Here is a 14,243-nt window from a genome sequence, read left to right as displayed (position 1 = left end):
AAAGCATCAGAAGGACAAGGACACAGGGACAGACAGGGACGGAGACAAACTCACACACAGAGAGAAAGAATTATGGGCACATAACAAACATGATTTTCATTTGAAACAGAGCACACCTCCAAGACTCTGACAATGAGAAACAACAAGTATGATTCCGTGATATTCAGGCAGAATGCTCACAGATTCGTCAGGTGACACTGTACTTTGTGGCCCCTAGGCACTGATAATCAGTGAAAGAAAAAGTTAGGAAACTTGTGTAACTTTCTATAATAAGAGCCCCACATCAGTGCTCATGTGACTGTACTAATAGGGCGGAGGTACACCTAAACCTTGAGGAAGAAACTCAGTAAGCTGCAATCACTAGTGTGGACAAGGAGGCCAACCCACCAGATACCGGCATTCAAGTCAAGAGGAGACACCTAATGATTTTGCTACCTTCTGCATGACAGGTTTGTCCCCACTTCATTCCACGGCTGGGCAGACTGGTAAAGAGCCCTGCCATTTAATCTTCTTAGCAAAATCTATTTATCACCATGCCAATCTGCTAAGCTCCAACTCAGATGTCCGCATTGCAGTTTACAAGAGAAGGGAATGTACTCATAATGGTGTTCCTTATTGTGTCTTTACCTAATATAGGGTTTTATATAGGTAAGTCCTCCGAAATTTCCTGGTTTACAGTTCCTGGAGGAGCACACAACTTGCCTTCCCATTTCCATCTAGGGTGATTAGAGCAGTCTCCTTTAACCAGTGCAATAGTATAAGAGGTTTCACTATGTGGGAGCTGTAAAGGTCCCCGCAGGTTGGGGTCAAGTTTTGAAGAACTCATTGCTCAGCATCTGTGCGTCATGGAGACAGTAGCCAGAGCATGGCCAAGGCTCCCTCTTGAGAGCCTCAGGTGACCAAACCCAAGCAGCAGCAAGGCGAGTTAGATTTTAATATCTAAAAGCTGATATCTATGAGAAGGTTTTCCATGCAGATTGCAGGTAGAAAATATACACGTGAACTCTGCCAAACACTCATCCCTGAAAGACCATAGGTCTTCTCACAAAAGCTATGGGCCAGGGAGTTAGTTCATGTTGGCCAAGAATGTGTAACTACAGTATTAGTGTGTTACCGGCAATGGGGCCCACGTTGGAAATGATTTATCTGGGAATAAGTACAAATTTTCTGGGTTAAACCCTGAAATGTCCCTTCATCTCTGGCAGTCAATCCCTTGTTCTGTGCGGAGACGCACTTATTTCTGGAAGCAGCTACCCACTGGGGAAGGAGCACCCTGAGTTTTGTCATTCTGGGTGGGGCTTGTAACTCATGCTCTGCAGGCAACCCCAGTTCTTTCCCTTTTCACTACTTAACCACACACGTGGCCTGTGGAAAAGGCCACAAACGTGGACCCCTCAGGTTATAGAAGCAGTGTGCAGCGTGTTTCACAGAAGTGTCCTTGTTGCAGTTTACATGAGAAAGTAATGTACTCACGATGGTGTTACTTGTTAAGTTGTTGAGTCTTCACCTAACATAGAGTCTCATGGAAAAGACTAATCCATCCCAGAATAGGAACACTGACAGTAGCATCTGCAGAAAGGCAGCACGCATGTGGATCACCTGGCGTTGTGTAAGAATGACTCCACCCATCTGTTTCCCTCAGCTCTGCCTGTTTGCATTTTTTACCCACACTGAGTCACTTGGAAACAAAGACTTTCTCATGAGGTCATGCGTATGAGGAATGTGGTTGATCAAGCCTTTGTTTTGTTTTATTTAGGCACCCCTGCCAGAACGAGAAAGTCGTATGCTTCCTATCCTCCCCTGTACCTCTGTGTTCTTTCCCAGAACCCCACCCTATGCTCATTTCTTACAACATTGCTGGCAAACCTGGTCCTGTGAGGTTCATTGTTCCAGCAAAGAGCCATGCATTCATCTAATGAGGACAATTAATTCAACTGTGAAACCAACATTAAAATATCCATCATCATGTCTTGTCCTCCTGTGTCTTGTAATATGCAAGCGTAAGGATCACTGGAGGTACCTTATAAAACCAAATTGAGCACTGAATTGTTTCGGGTCCTTGACCACTAGCCACTGTCATCAAACTACCCTCCTTTTCTCTGAATACAAGTAAGTCTCCAACTTAGCTAGCTTCTCTTCTCTTCCTCCCCAATACCTGCCCTGTAGCACAAATTCTGACCTCAAATGGAAATCCCAAAAATGACACATCCCCCCTCTTACATCATAGGCCTTGATCCTCTTTGGTAAACTCTAACGCAGAGTACATAGATAGATACATATGTATATGTAATTACAGATACAGAGAGAGCTTGATGCATACAGATACATAGACATAGACAGAGGTATTTTTAACTCACCCCATTCAGTACATTAGCAAACACTCAGACACACATTCACACACTAGACAGTGTTTATTTTTTCTCCCTCAGTACACTCCAAATTCATCCAGATGTCTTGCTGTCTGCAGTTGTCACCACCTGATCTGATTGTCCTTTATTTTCTCTGACTTTGATCATATGGAGTAGTCATCTCTTGCAGCTCGAGTAGCTTTGGGGGTTGGGCTCTCATAGTTTAGGCAAATTTCTGGCTCCACCATATTCAACTCCAAACTGTAAAGTGTCCTAAAACACACATAAAAATGCATTTCCTCTGAAAAATACCAAAAGTTCTTCTAATTTCTCAATTCCCTGACCAAGGTGCTCTCTTCCCCTACTGTGACCTCTTCAATTGCCTTCTAACCTTGTTTAACAAGTGCTGCCGATAATCCCCGCCCCATCCCTGCTATTCTCTGTGTGTCTCCAATAAGCTTAGATTAGACATAAGGAAATTTAAAAAAAACCAGAAATTTGGTGGTAAAACATGGGAAAAGATGGTATCCATATCTACAGCCATTGTGGAATGTGTAAGAGAAAAAAATATGTAAGATTGACCCCTTAAGGGAGAAGAAGGATAACCAAGGGTAGGGTTGACTGTAATAGAAGGCAGTTCTAAGAAGTGAAGTTAGTGATTCTGCCTTGCTTCTGTCTGAGTGACTCTGGACATTCAGTATGCTTCTATGGGCTTAAGATTCCCCAGTTATCAGCTGGTTTGCATTGCAGTCCCTAATGTTCCTGTTTGACCTAAGGCCCTGGACGACCTGGGTTCTGTTCACTTCCTGTCTTCCTCTGAGCATTAATTTTTACCTCTGGGACATGAATGCCCAGGTCCCAGACAACATGCATTTGAACCCTCACTTCCTGAGCGTCTCACCTGTCCTCTGTTTCTTCCGCAGGCGCCTTCATTCTTGTATAGTAGCACAAGGGAGTGAGACACAGGTCTTCAGTGATGAGTTATTAGGGAAATCAGAACAGGTCAGGCAAGGGTTTGGGCAAGTGTCACAAGCAGCTGGCAAACCCACTTAGGCCATGTAAGACATTCCCCAGGAAGGTCCCACCTCAGCAATCGTGTAAGAGTCGGTAAAGTTGTGGTCAGAAAACCAGTTGAAGAAGTTAAGACTGCTGTTCTGGTGTGCGTGGCTGTGGGCCTCATGCTCATAATCCTGATACCACTGAACTGGAGAGGAATGAGGGGCTCTGAATTCTGTAGGAAAATGGGCATGTAGGAAGGAGCTAGGGCACATGGGCACTGATGTACCCACCATCCTCACGACCCATCCAGAGAGTCACATCTTACCAGTAATGTTAACGAGATATTCCTTGGTAACCACTTTTTTCCGGAAGTAGGTTTTGTTCCCGAAGAACAGCAAGATCCTGTAGCAGCTTTTGGGATGCTTGATTTCCTCCACCTGCCAGCCGGAAAGGGAAAGTGAGGACAGCTTAATTCTCTAATCAGGTGACCTTCTCTTTCTTGCCTGTAAGAATTAATTATCTTCCTCGCCATTCCCCTCTAAACCCACCAACCTACGTTTCCCAGGCCTGACCCCCAAATGGATCATGTAGCTAACCATGTCCTCCTCTCGGACACTGACCAGGATCGACATCTGGGGCTGTTTCACAAACTGCATGAGGTCGAGGATCCTTCATATGCTGAGAAGGGAAGGCTACAAACAACAGAGCAATTCTGGAAAGAATACAGCCGGGTAGGGCATATCTCACACACCTGCTACCAAACCTCCCTTTCCCCTTTTCCTTCTCCTGCATTAAGGCCGTTAGGTGGAAATCTCATTCCCATGCCAAGAAGAGACTACCACTACTGAGGAACAGAAGGGCTACTTCTTGTGAGTTCATGCTCTCTTCTGTTTCTGTCCCAGGCATGGCAGAATCATTCTATATTATGTATGAACACTGTCCCTGTTCTGACTGATGCAGGTGAACATTCAGGCCTCCTTCCCTGTAGCATTATTCTGAGGGAAACTGCTGTTATTTGCAACTACTTCGTGGTAGGCACCATTATGATTCAAACCTCTGCCTATCACCCCAATAGTGCATTTGTGCCACATACATGGGAAAAGTTGTGGCTCACATCCTGTGTTCTTTCATTGAGACAGGGTCACGCTCTACGCCCAGACTGGAGTGCCTTGGCCTCATCATACCTCGCTGTGCCCTCCAAATCCAGCCTAAACTGGTGCTGCTGACTCAGCCTCTTGAGTACCTGGGACTACAGATAGGTGACACAATGCCACCTTTGTGTGTGTGTGTATATATATATAAATATATATACATATATATTTGGAACAGGGTCTTCTCTTGGTCTTTAATTGATGGCCTCCAGTAATCCTCCCTTCTCAGCCTTGCAAAGTGTCACCAACTTTATAGATGACATTTTCATTAGCATGACTTAACACTTTGCCTAGCACACGTCTCTACAGCACGATCTAGACCAACAATCAAAAGGATAGGGCTTTGGCCCAGAAGCCAGATTGTCCCGGATGATGGACATCCTGTGGTCAAGGTGAGCCTGCCACCTTTGCAACACCCTGCACATCAGCCCAGTGTGGGCCTTGCTGGCTTGGCTAGTCACTGGCTCCAGATCTAACTGAAGAGCTTCCAGGGCCTCCAGTGTGGTCTGGGACATCCTGGGGCAGCTCCCTGCCTCTGCCTGCTTGTTCTTCTTATCCTCCTCTTTCTCCTGCACTTCCTCCGCCGGCTCTTTCTCCACACATGCCCCACGCTGCTCTTCTTCCAGTTGTCTTCCTGCTGGCTTGGCCTGGGAGTCACCCCTACAGGGTGATTGTGCAACCGCTGCCAATCAGAGAGAGGGTGGAAGGTGGAAGGGGTCCCACTGGGTGCTCCCTCCCTCGTCCTCAGGCCCGCAGCTACCCACCCTCCTGGGCACTTGAGCCTGGTTCTGCCAGGAGCAGCTGTAGGTGCCCGGGCTTCTCTTGTAAGGAGTGTTAAAAGTGCATATCTGCTCCGTTGCTCTCTGGTCGCATCCCTGTATATTAGGTGACATGGGGCCACTAGAACACAGAAAACCCTCAAGGGTATGTGTTGTGCACGAGAGACGGCACGTGATATCCCACAAGGAGACAACAAGGGGAGGGAACCGGCTGGTGCTGCGGGGGTGGGTGGCAGCTGCGGGAAGCCAGGCTACAGCAGGAGACCTGGGCCCAGAGCAGACAGCACCGCCGCCACAACTGGCCCATGTCCCGGACCATACAGACCATATTCACAGGTCTCCTGCCCGATGACAGCCCTTTCTTTCCCAGGACAACAGAAGACCACACTGGCCTGCACTCTTGGCCTATGGGAGAAAGCAGGACAGAATGCCTGGTTCCAGTGTGCAGCTCGGTCCTGGGAAGAGAAAGCTGCCAGACGCAGGTGGCTGTCTACTAATCGGTAGGAATGTGGTTGGTGGGACTTGGCATGACTCTCCACGTGTCGTGGGCTGGCCTTGTGGAAGTCCAGGGCCTTGTGAGTGCCTCAGAAACATAACACAGCTGCTGCCAGCTGTGCCCTGTAGCAAGTATGCTCGGGACTCTGTCTGCAGTTGTTGACCCTGGGCCAGGTCAATAGGGAGCTTGATGATTCCCAGGGTGGAGACCCAGTAAACCCCATGGTGTCCTGCCAGTCCAGGAACCAGTGCTTACAACACAGGGGAGCTCAGGCTGCAACTTCCAGCCAGGTCCCAGATGTTGGTGCATCGGGATCATGTCCAGCACCCCCCACAGTGGCACTTGGGCTAGTGAATGAACTCAGGGCCAGTGTCAGAGGCAGAGCAAGGGACAGAACTGGAATAGAAAGGCAGAGAGAAGGGAGAGCGAGGAGACTGAGGGAAAGAGTGGACACAGGTGGAAAGGACACAGAATGAGGAAGTGGCATTGGCTCTGTGAGCGGGCTAGATCAGACTCTTCCTGAAGCTTGCTTTCAAAATGATGGCAGGAACGCAAGGAGGAGGGGTGGCGTCCACACTGCAGGCTTCCCAGCTGCCCACCCCACGAAAGGACTTCTTTATGCCCAGAACACCACAGGTAATTTAAGTGGGTCCTTCCACATTCCTTCCTGCAAACACCGGTGTCCCGCTCTGCCCCCAACCTGTCAGGCTTTCAGCACAAGGCTTTGCCCAGACATATCAGAAATCATTCTCACCCACAATATTTTCAGATGCAGTTCAAGGGAGGAAGAAAAAACTGAGACGTGCTAAGAGGTAAGTATGTAGGATATGATAATGCAGTCACCGTCTGATAACCACACTAAAATTTCTCCTATCTCTACTCTTTGGGTGAAGGTCTGATCTCCCATGGGGAAGGTGCCTGCCACGTGCACTTGAGGGGAGGACATTTCTGTGAGGGGTGTTCCCTTTGTGCATAGGTGAGTTTTGCAGGTCCATGCAGGAAGCCTGTCTTGCAGATCTCCTCCTCCTCCTCCTTACCCCGGCATGGAGGCCTGTTACCTCAGAGAGGGAAAGAGTCTACCAAGGACAGTTGTACTCACGACATGTTTGGTGACTGAGGTTCCTGGCTTGGCATCTCCCGACCTGGTGGTACAGCGCATGTGCAGCCCTGTGTCTGCTGGCTTCCTCGTGTTCGACAGCAGACCATGGCTGTCCTCAGTGGCAAACCTGAGCTTCCGCGTGCCAGGGTGGTGAGGTGGAAGGTACCCTGCCAGCAAGGATAGATGCTCAAAGAAAAGCTCTATGCCCCTACTTGTGTAATGTCCCTACCCCTCTGCTCTGTCCACTTTTCCCTCATATGTGAACACCTACAGATTAGGCACTCATCACACCTTCCTTTCCTTACACATCCATCTGCTCCCAGGACACCTCACTGGCCGCAGCACTGTTTCCTGGCCTGTGAACATGTGATGATGCTCTGTCTTTGTGAAGCCATTCACAGGCGTTCAACCCCACGTGACCATCCCCTGGACATGTCCTGCTGTGGTGCTGTGATGGTGCAGCCCATATCCTAAACATGAGCCTTTCTCTACCTAGCAAGCTAGAGAGGGCCTAAAGGACCAGCTCTCTCTCTAATGGGCACGTTTGGTTCAGGGAAAACACAAGAATACCTTGTCTGGGTAAATATCTCTTGGGGTTCCTGAGGCTAGGGTGGCACTGCAGCCAGTGGAAACCAGAGGTTATATAAAATTCGGGGACATATCTGGTGAGTCTCCTCCTGTCTACTTTAGAATTCACAGAGGAATGCCGCAGACGATAGGAACTTGGCTTTTCTATTTAACTCCTCTCCTCCCTGCTCCTGGAAACATAGAATTCTCACATTGCTCCCAGAACAAACATGTTATTCCATCCAGAGAGGATCGCTGAATGACTGCTGCCTCTGGTATTCCTGGCAGAGATGTGCTCTATTTTAGTCTTCGAAGGGTGTCTTGGTGTGCCATGCACCAAAGCAAATTGTCCCTACTGCTTACCCAGCCAGAAACTACAAACACCAACAAAGAGATGGCTTAGTTGACATGAAAGGTTTTTACTCCGTGGTAAGGGCGGGATGACACAAGAAGCCAAGGTGAATAGTCAGACTGAAAAATCCAATAGCAGCCCATGTAGCATGAGAGCACTGAGTGGGATATGGACAGAAAGGGCACAAATATTACACATGCAGGGCATGGAAGACTTCAGACAGATGGTCTTAGAGCACTAGTCAGAGAAAGAGATACAGAGTTGAAGGGGCAGACTTGTGAGAGTGGAGGCTGAGGGAACCGATGTACACACCCACACACACACAAAGAGAGAGAGAGAGCAAGAGAGGCCAATACAAATTCACAGTGTGCATTCATAAGCAGAGTTACACTTGGGCCCTGACTAACCCTCACCAGGAAAATACTTCCATTCAAGCAAACTGAGCACAAAGTGTCATGATACCATGCGCACCTTATTAGTGTGGAATCAGGACCCAGATGCTCTGCCATGGGGTCAGGACAGGGACACAGCTGGGCGACTACTTGCATTCAGAGCAAAACGAATGTTTTCACCCCTTAAAATGGCTGTGGAGACAGGACCACTCCTGCCTCCCACCATGCAGCCCAGGAAGAGCATGTGTAGGCCCCTTTCCCTGGGGTGATTCACGGGAGCAAGCTGTGGGACCGGAACCTTCAGAGGGCAGTTTCAGCTTTGCTGTTGAGGTCAGGCCTCTCTTCACCACCTCCACCACCTGGCAGGCAGTGTGGAAGTCTATTTGTTGTGGGCCTGCACTGGCATTTGCTGGGCAGCTGAAGGCCCCTGCACAGGCTTTCCTGTGTTCTGTGGCACCTGGCTCGATCCTGCTGTGGAGCCCTGAGAGGAGCAGAAGGAAACCCACAGGAGCAGGGAGGGGCCAGTCTCCGTTGCTCCGGGGCAAACCCAAATCCCAGTCCCACTCACCGCACACTCCTCAGAACACAGTTGCCTTTCCCCAAATGAACCCATCCTAGACACCGACAGGCATGAGAAGCCAGGGTCCTTCAAGGGTAACTCCACAGAGCATAGCAGATCTGTGCCGATGCCCACCCTGTCTGCAAGGGTGTGGATGTGCACGGTGCAGAGGTCAGAGCTGGTCTGGGCTCCCTCTCTAGAGCCTCAGGCACCTGCCGTGCGTGGCTGACTCAAACCCAGCGGTCAGGTCTCAGGCCAAAACGCCCCAAAATGCAGGAAGTTTCTGGACTTCTTTGCAGGAGAGTAGAATAATCGCACATGTGTCTGTCAGTCCCTCACTCTGAAAATACCTGCTGGGCCCCCAAAGAGAGCATAAGAAGCCAGAAAGTGTGGTGAGAAGGGGGCAGGCAGGTGTACACGGGAGAAGTTCAGCCTGCTGCCTGGCCAGGGAGATGCCTGTCTTACACGAGGACCACAGACACACCTGGGGCACCACTTGGGATCACCCCTAGCCAGCTGTGGCACAGTTATTCCCTCACCTTGTCGTCAGGCTCCAGGTCTTCTCTGGAAGTGGCTCCCTCTTACGGATGAGCCCCGGGGGAGCTGGCCATGGCCAAGGTGAGGTTTGAAGCCTCGGTCCCTGTCCTTTCTGTGCAATAGCAGGAACTCCCAGGATGGCATCCTCTGGGCAAGAAAATCCCAGGGGCACACAGCGTGCTCATGCCTCACACCCCGGTCTGCTCAGTCCCTACCTCCTCCTGTCTCTATGTGGGTGTCAGGGTACAACTCCAGCAATAAACACGATGCTCAGGGGCCTGTGGAATTGCCAGGGCATGTGCCTCTTCCTCGTTATGGCCCTGGGCCCTACAGGAAGCGGGAGAGAGCCAGGGATCCTTGGGACCCCACAGTGCTGCCACATGCCCTGTCACCCTCCAGCCCTGCCTCCACGCACCTCCCACTGGCAGGTCCAGCACCTTTGCTGGGAACGCTCCTCCCGGGGGCTTGGACTGGGCACCCTGAGGGCAGTGCGCATGCATGTTCCTGCGAGGACAAGTGGGTCACAAGAAGTTCTCAGGTGAGTGTTGCCCTGTATTCTTCCCCTCAGCCCCTGTGACCATTCCAGGGAGGGTCCTGGGGGAATCTTCCACATGCCTATGGAAGACTAGAAAGGAGATGTTGCCAGCCACACAGGCACCTGTCACCAGGCCTTGACTGCCACATGCCCTCGTGTTACATCTCCCAGCTGATCAGTGCTTTCCCCTGCCCACGCCACAGTACGGAGAAGGCCAGCCTCCCTGCCAAGTCTGTGCCTGTCGTGTCCAGGGCTTCCTCCTCTTTCAGGGGCAGCCCACTGAAACACACAGGGACTCACATGGAATTCAAGGGCACCCCTCCCAGGTCCCATTTACTCACAGCCTCCTCCCAGTTTCGCAGGGAAGCACTCAGGGACACAACGGAAATTGATAAGAGTTTATTGCCATGTAAGGGCCACTGCACATGTAGGGCATCTCTGTATCCTACAGCAGCCGTCCATTCCTGTGGAGTCTTCCTCCTGGGACAACCAAGTAGACTATTAAAGTCTCTGAGTAGCAGAAGCTCCCCAGGTTTCCAACGCTAACATCTAAAAAGCTGTGTGTAAAGCACAGGGATCACACACAGACACAAACAAATACACAGACACGCACGCACACCCATTCATGTAAACACATTCTCACATATTTGAACACACACACAATATACACATACACACTGGCACAGGTTCAAAGGAGAGTAGGTGTCTGTGAAGACAAGGGGAGCCCACAGCTGTTGGTTCCCATATTCGTTCCCCAGGACTCACTATGCCTTGCCATTCTGTGATCCCTTCAAGTCTGCATCCCATGGGCCCCCAGTGTGTTTCCCAGTTTCCCAGACAATGGCCCATGCCGTCTGCACGGGCTGCAGTGCAGGTGTGGGCATCGAGGAGAAATTCCGGAGGAGGCTTGGATTTTCAACTCAGACAGTGACAGAGGGGCATCACCATGGGCAGCAACATGTAGACATCTGCCTGCTGGCTCAGAGGGACGGAGGCCCCACTGTGTGGTTGCTACCAGGCCTCAGGGTGGGGTGGATGCCATGGCATGACAGTTCAGAGAAACACAGTTTCCAGTTACTCCTGGCTTCCTCTGGGGGTCTTGCAGCTTGAGGTACCCCAATCCTGACCTGTTGTCTTCTCAGTTCCCCACTGCCAGCTTCTCTCCCACCTCCCTGTGACTTGGGTTTGCTCACTGCTCTCACTCTGACTCTCAGCATTTCTACAACTTCCCAGGTAACCGAGAAGCAAGGGTTTGGCCCATACTTTGCTCTACTCACCTGGCGCCCTCTGTGTTTCTTCACACCAGGTCTTCATCCCTGGGGTAGTAGTGCAAGGGAGTGAGCCACAGGTCCTCGCTGATGATCTGGCAGGGCAACAGGGACAGGTCCACCCAAGGATCAAACCCACATCACCAGAACCCGAGAAACCCACGGAGGTGACCTCAGAAGACGTGCACAGGAGCCCCACCTCAGCAATCCGGTTAGAGCCCGGGCAGTTGTGTTCGCACAACCAGCTGAAGAAGCTTACATCGGTGGAGTCCTGCTCCCTGAATGGGGCTTCACCCTCATAATCCCAGAACCACTCAATGGCAGAGGAACGAGATGCCCGGTAACCTAAAGAAACAAACAAAGAAACAAAAAAAACCCAAAACTTAGGGAAGTGTCCTCGTGCGGCCTACACCCCCTCAATGCCCCTCCCCCACCACCCAGGCAGGCATGTCCCACCAGTGATATCAAGGTGATACTCCTTGACGATCACTTGATTCCGGAAGTAGGGGTTGGGAAGGAAGAAAAACTTCATCCTACAGCGGTAATTCTCCAGGCTTACTTCCTCCACCTGCCAGGGAAAAAGAGGGTGAAGGAGGAGGAGTCTGTGCTGAGGGGGTCTCCTTGATGTTTGTATGAGTCCTTTACCATTGCCAGCTCTGCCACTCAAGCTGTCCCCATCCTGTCCCACTGACCCTCCCCAGCCAGACTCCGTCCCCCAGGCCTGACCTCCAGATTGATCATGTAGCTCAGCACGTCTTTGTCTTGCTCCGTGATCACAGCTGACAGCTGGGGATGGTACACAATCTGCCTGAGGTCAAGGAGCCTTTCCACACTAGGGAAAGAGGCCAGGAGCCATGCAGCATGTCTGGAGAGCATGGAGAACGAGGGAGGGTGGGGGCACAGAAGCCCCCAGAGCCCCACACTTACAGCCCTCCCATGGCCTTCCTCAGCCCCTGCCTGGCCCCAGACATGCTCAGGACTAGGGTTTTCCTGGGCGTGGGTAAGTCTGAGAATCCTGCACAGAGTCAGGGAGGGCTGTTTCCTGAGGCCCTCTGAGCCCCAGGTGGCCCTCGTGTGCTGGCCGCAGGACACACACTGCTGACGTCTGCATGGGCTCTGTCCTCTCCTCACGCCCTCTGTCAACTTGGGCTCCTCCCTACGTGTGGGCGTGTGCCTTGAAGGTACCACTGTGAGCGTGAGGGGAAGCTGCCTGTGTCGGTGCCCAGGAGGGCACGTGTGCCCTGTGCCCCAGACATATGCCAGGGAGAAATGCACAAGACAAATGGAAAGCAATCTTTGCGTCTGGTGCTTTACAGAGTACAGTAGGTTTCTTAAGGTGAGCCCCAGATTTTCACCACATCCTGTGGAGGCTGATTGCTAGCTGCAGTGAGTCACAGTGGATCTCCATGGCTGCAAAAGCTATGTGGACTCCCAGCTCTCTGGGGTGTTCCTCAGTTACCTGTCCTTCAAAGTTCTGCTCTGTGGCAAAGGCTTCTTTTGACATTTCCCCCCATTTTGGGGAATCCTGTTTTGCTGCTCGTCCCGACCATGTGTTCCCACACTTTCTACAGGCTCACAGGATCCCCCCACAGCGGGTGCTGACATTGGCATGAGGGAGGCCTGGGGGTCCGGCCCCACTGCCGCTCTCCCTCTTCTGCCTTTTGCAGACCCCTTCCCCTCCTGCGTGGCTCCCTGCATGCTCTTTACCCATCCCCCTAGGTGGCCACCTGCTGATTCCGAAGCGGTAAGGATACAGCTCTGGCCCAGAAGCCAGGGATGGCCTGGATGATGGCCCTCCTGCGCTCAAGGTAAGCCTTCTGCCGCTGACGGAGCTTGAGCTTCAGCCGAGCGAAGACCCTGCTGTCTGCAGCATTCGCGGTGCTCAGCTCCAACTCCAGCAACTCCAGCGCCTCCAGCGGGGAACTTGAAGCCGAGACGCAGCGCCCGGCCTGCGCCTGACTACTGTCCTCATCTTCATTATCCTCCTTGTCATCGTCATTGTCGTCTTCTTCCTCTTCTGCCACCACCTCCACGGCCTCCAATATGTCCTCCACCACCAGAACCTCCTCCTCCCCTGTGGGCTCCGCCAGGGTCACACATTCCGGCAGACCCCCCACGCTGAGCACAACGCCCCCCTCGGTCGTCCCACAGACCGACAGCTGCACCGCCCAGCCCACCGCACGGGCCCCACAGGCCCCCGGGGCCGGCTCCCCGGGAGGGCCCTGGGCCTCAGCCTCCTGAAGGGCCCTGCCCAGACCTGGGCCGTGCCAGGCTTCCCGGGGAGGCTCGCTGGCCCCGGGCCCCGTCTCACCCGCCATGTGGCCCTGGTGCTGATTAGCGTCAGCTGCGACGGAAGGGCAGGCAGGCAGGTCCCAGAGCGGACTGGCAGAACCCAGCGGCTGCAGGCCCACGCTAGGCCTGAGAGACGCCTGGAGCGCACACGGCCCGGCCCTGGCTGGAGCCCCCTCGCGGGCCTATAGTCAGCACGCACGCGCACGCCGGCCTTGGTGCCGTCAGGCTGCCGGATTGGTCGGAAGCTCCCGGATCCACCCGCGGCTTGCCTGTCTCTCACTGCCGCCAATCGGTGGGAGGATGGAGGCCTTCAAGCTGGCTGGTCCCGCCCCTCCACCCGCCTGTGAGCCATCCCGCAGGGCACGCCTCGCTTTGGGGCCGAAGCTGTGGCCTTGGGGCTGCCGACTCAGCATGCGCCCTGGGCCTCTGAGTCCCAACATACCCGAGCACCTTGCGGCCGGCATGGGGCGTTGTCAGCTGCAGTGCAGGCCTCTGCTGTCTGCTTTTCGGGAGAGTGGAAAGTGCACGTCTGCTCCCTTTCCACCTGGTCGCATCCCTGGGAATGCTAAGCAACTCACTGGGGGGGTTGGGAGCTGCCCTCCGCACAGAAAGTCAATCACTGAGACACTGAGGAATCTTAAGGAGGATTACATTTATTTCCGTGGGTGCGTTAATGCAGAGGGGAGGTAGGGACTGTCCCAAATGCGCCTCCCTGCCCAACAGGGAGCGAACTCAAGAATGCGTTAGGGGTGTGAGCACCGTTGCGTGGTACAGGTGTAGCGCCGGGCAGGCAAGTGCACTGAGAAATTATGCTCGTACATATGTCCCATGGTGAAAACAGGATGGCGAAGGCCCTCCTAGGCAGACGC

The 14,243-nt window shown here is 52.6% G+C and overlaps 2 protein-coding genes and 1 long non-coding RNA gene across 5 annotated transcripts in view; all 3 read right to left on the bottom strand.

The window, feature by feature from the left end:
* Nucleotides 1–14,243, bottom strand: part of LOC123629050 (F-box-like/WD repeat-containing protein TBL1X) — a 1,209,717-nt gene that overhangs the window by 219,935 nt on the left and 975,539 nt on the right. The window lies entirely within an intron of this gene.
* On the bottom strand, nt 3,462–3,982 carry LOC123629076. Its single transcript, XR_006731896.1, has 3 exons — nt 3,968–3,982; nt 3,673–3,784; nt 3,462–3,579 (listed from the first exon to the last, which is right to left on the bottom strand). It is a non-coding gene; the product is annotated as an uncharacterized LOC123629076 (long non-coding RNA).
* Nucleotides 10,279–12,166, bottom strand: LOC123629060 (testis-specific Y-encoded protein 1-like). Of its 2 annotated transcripts, none has more exons than XM_045539003.1 (5): nt 11,809–12,166; nt 11,539–11,650; nt 11,282–11,427; nt 11,092–11,177; nt 10,279–10,294 (listed from the first exon to the last, which is right to left on the bottom strand). In XM_045539003.1, exons 1-4 carry the CDS (start codon nt 11,956–11,958, stop codon nt 11,112–11,114), a joined length of 474 nt encoding a protein of 157 aa, XP_045394959.1. In that variant the 5' UTR covers nt 11,959–12,166; the 3' UTR covers nt 10,279–10,294; nt 11,092–11,111. The 2 variants fall into 2 exon arrangements, with proteins under 2 accessions (XP_045394959.1, XP_045394960.1); XM_045539004.1 differs by having other exon boundaries at nt 11,342–11,427.

This window comes from Lemur catta, chromosome Y (assembly GCF_020740605.2).
Source record: "Lemur catta isolate mLemCat1 chromosome Y, mLemCat1.pri, whole genome shotgun sequence".
Taxonomy (NCBI): domain Eukaryota; kingdom Metazoa; phylum Chordata; class Mammalia; order Primates; family Lemuridae; genus Lemur; species Lemur catta.
The sequence above is the reverse complement of the archived record's forward strand: the minus strand, read 5'-3'. Positions and strand labels throughout refer to the sequence as shown.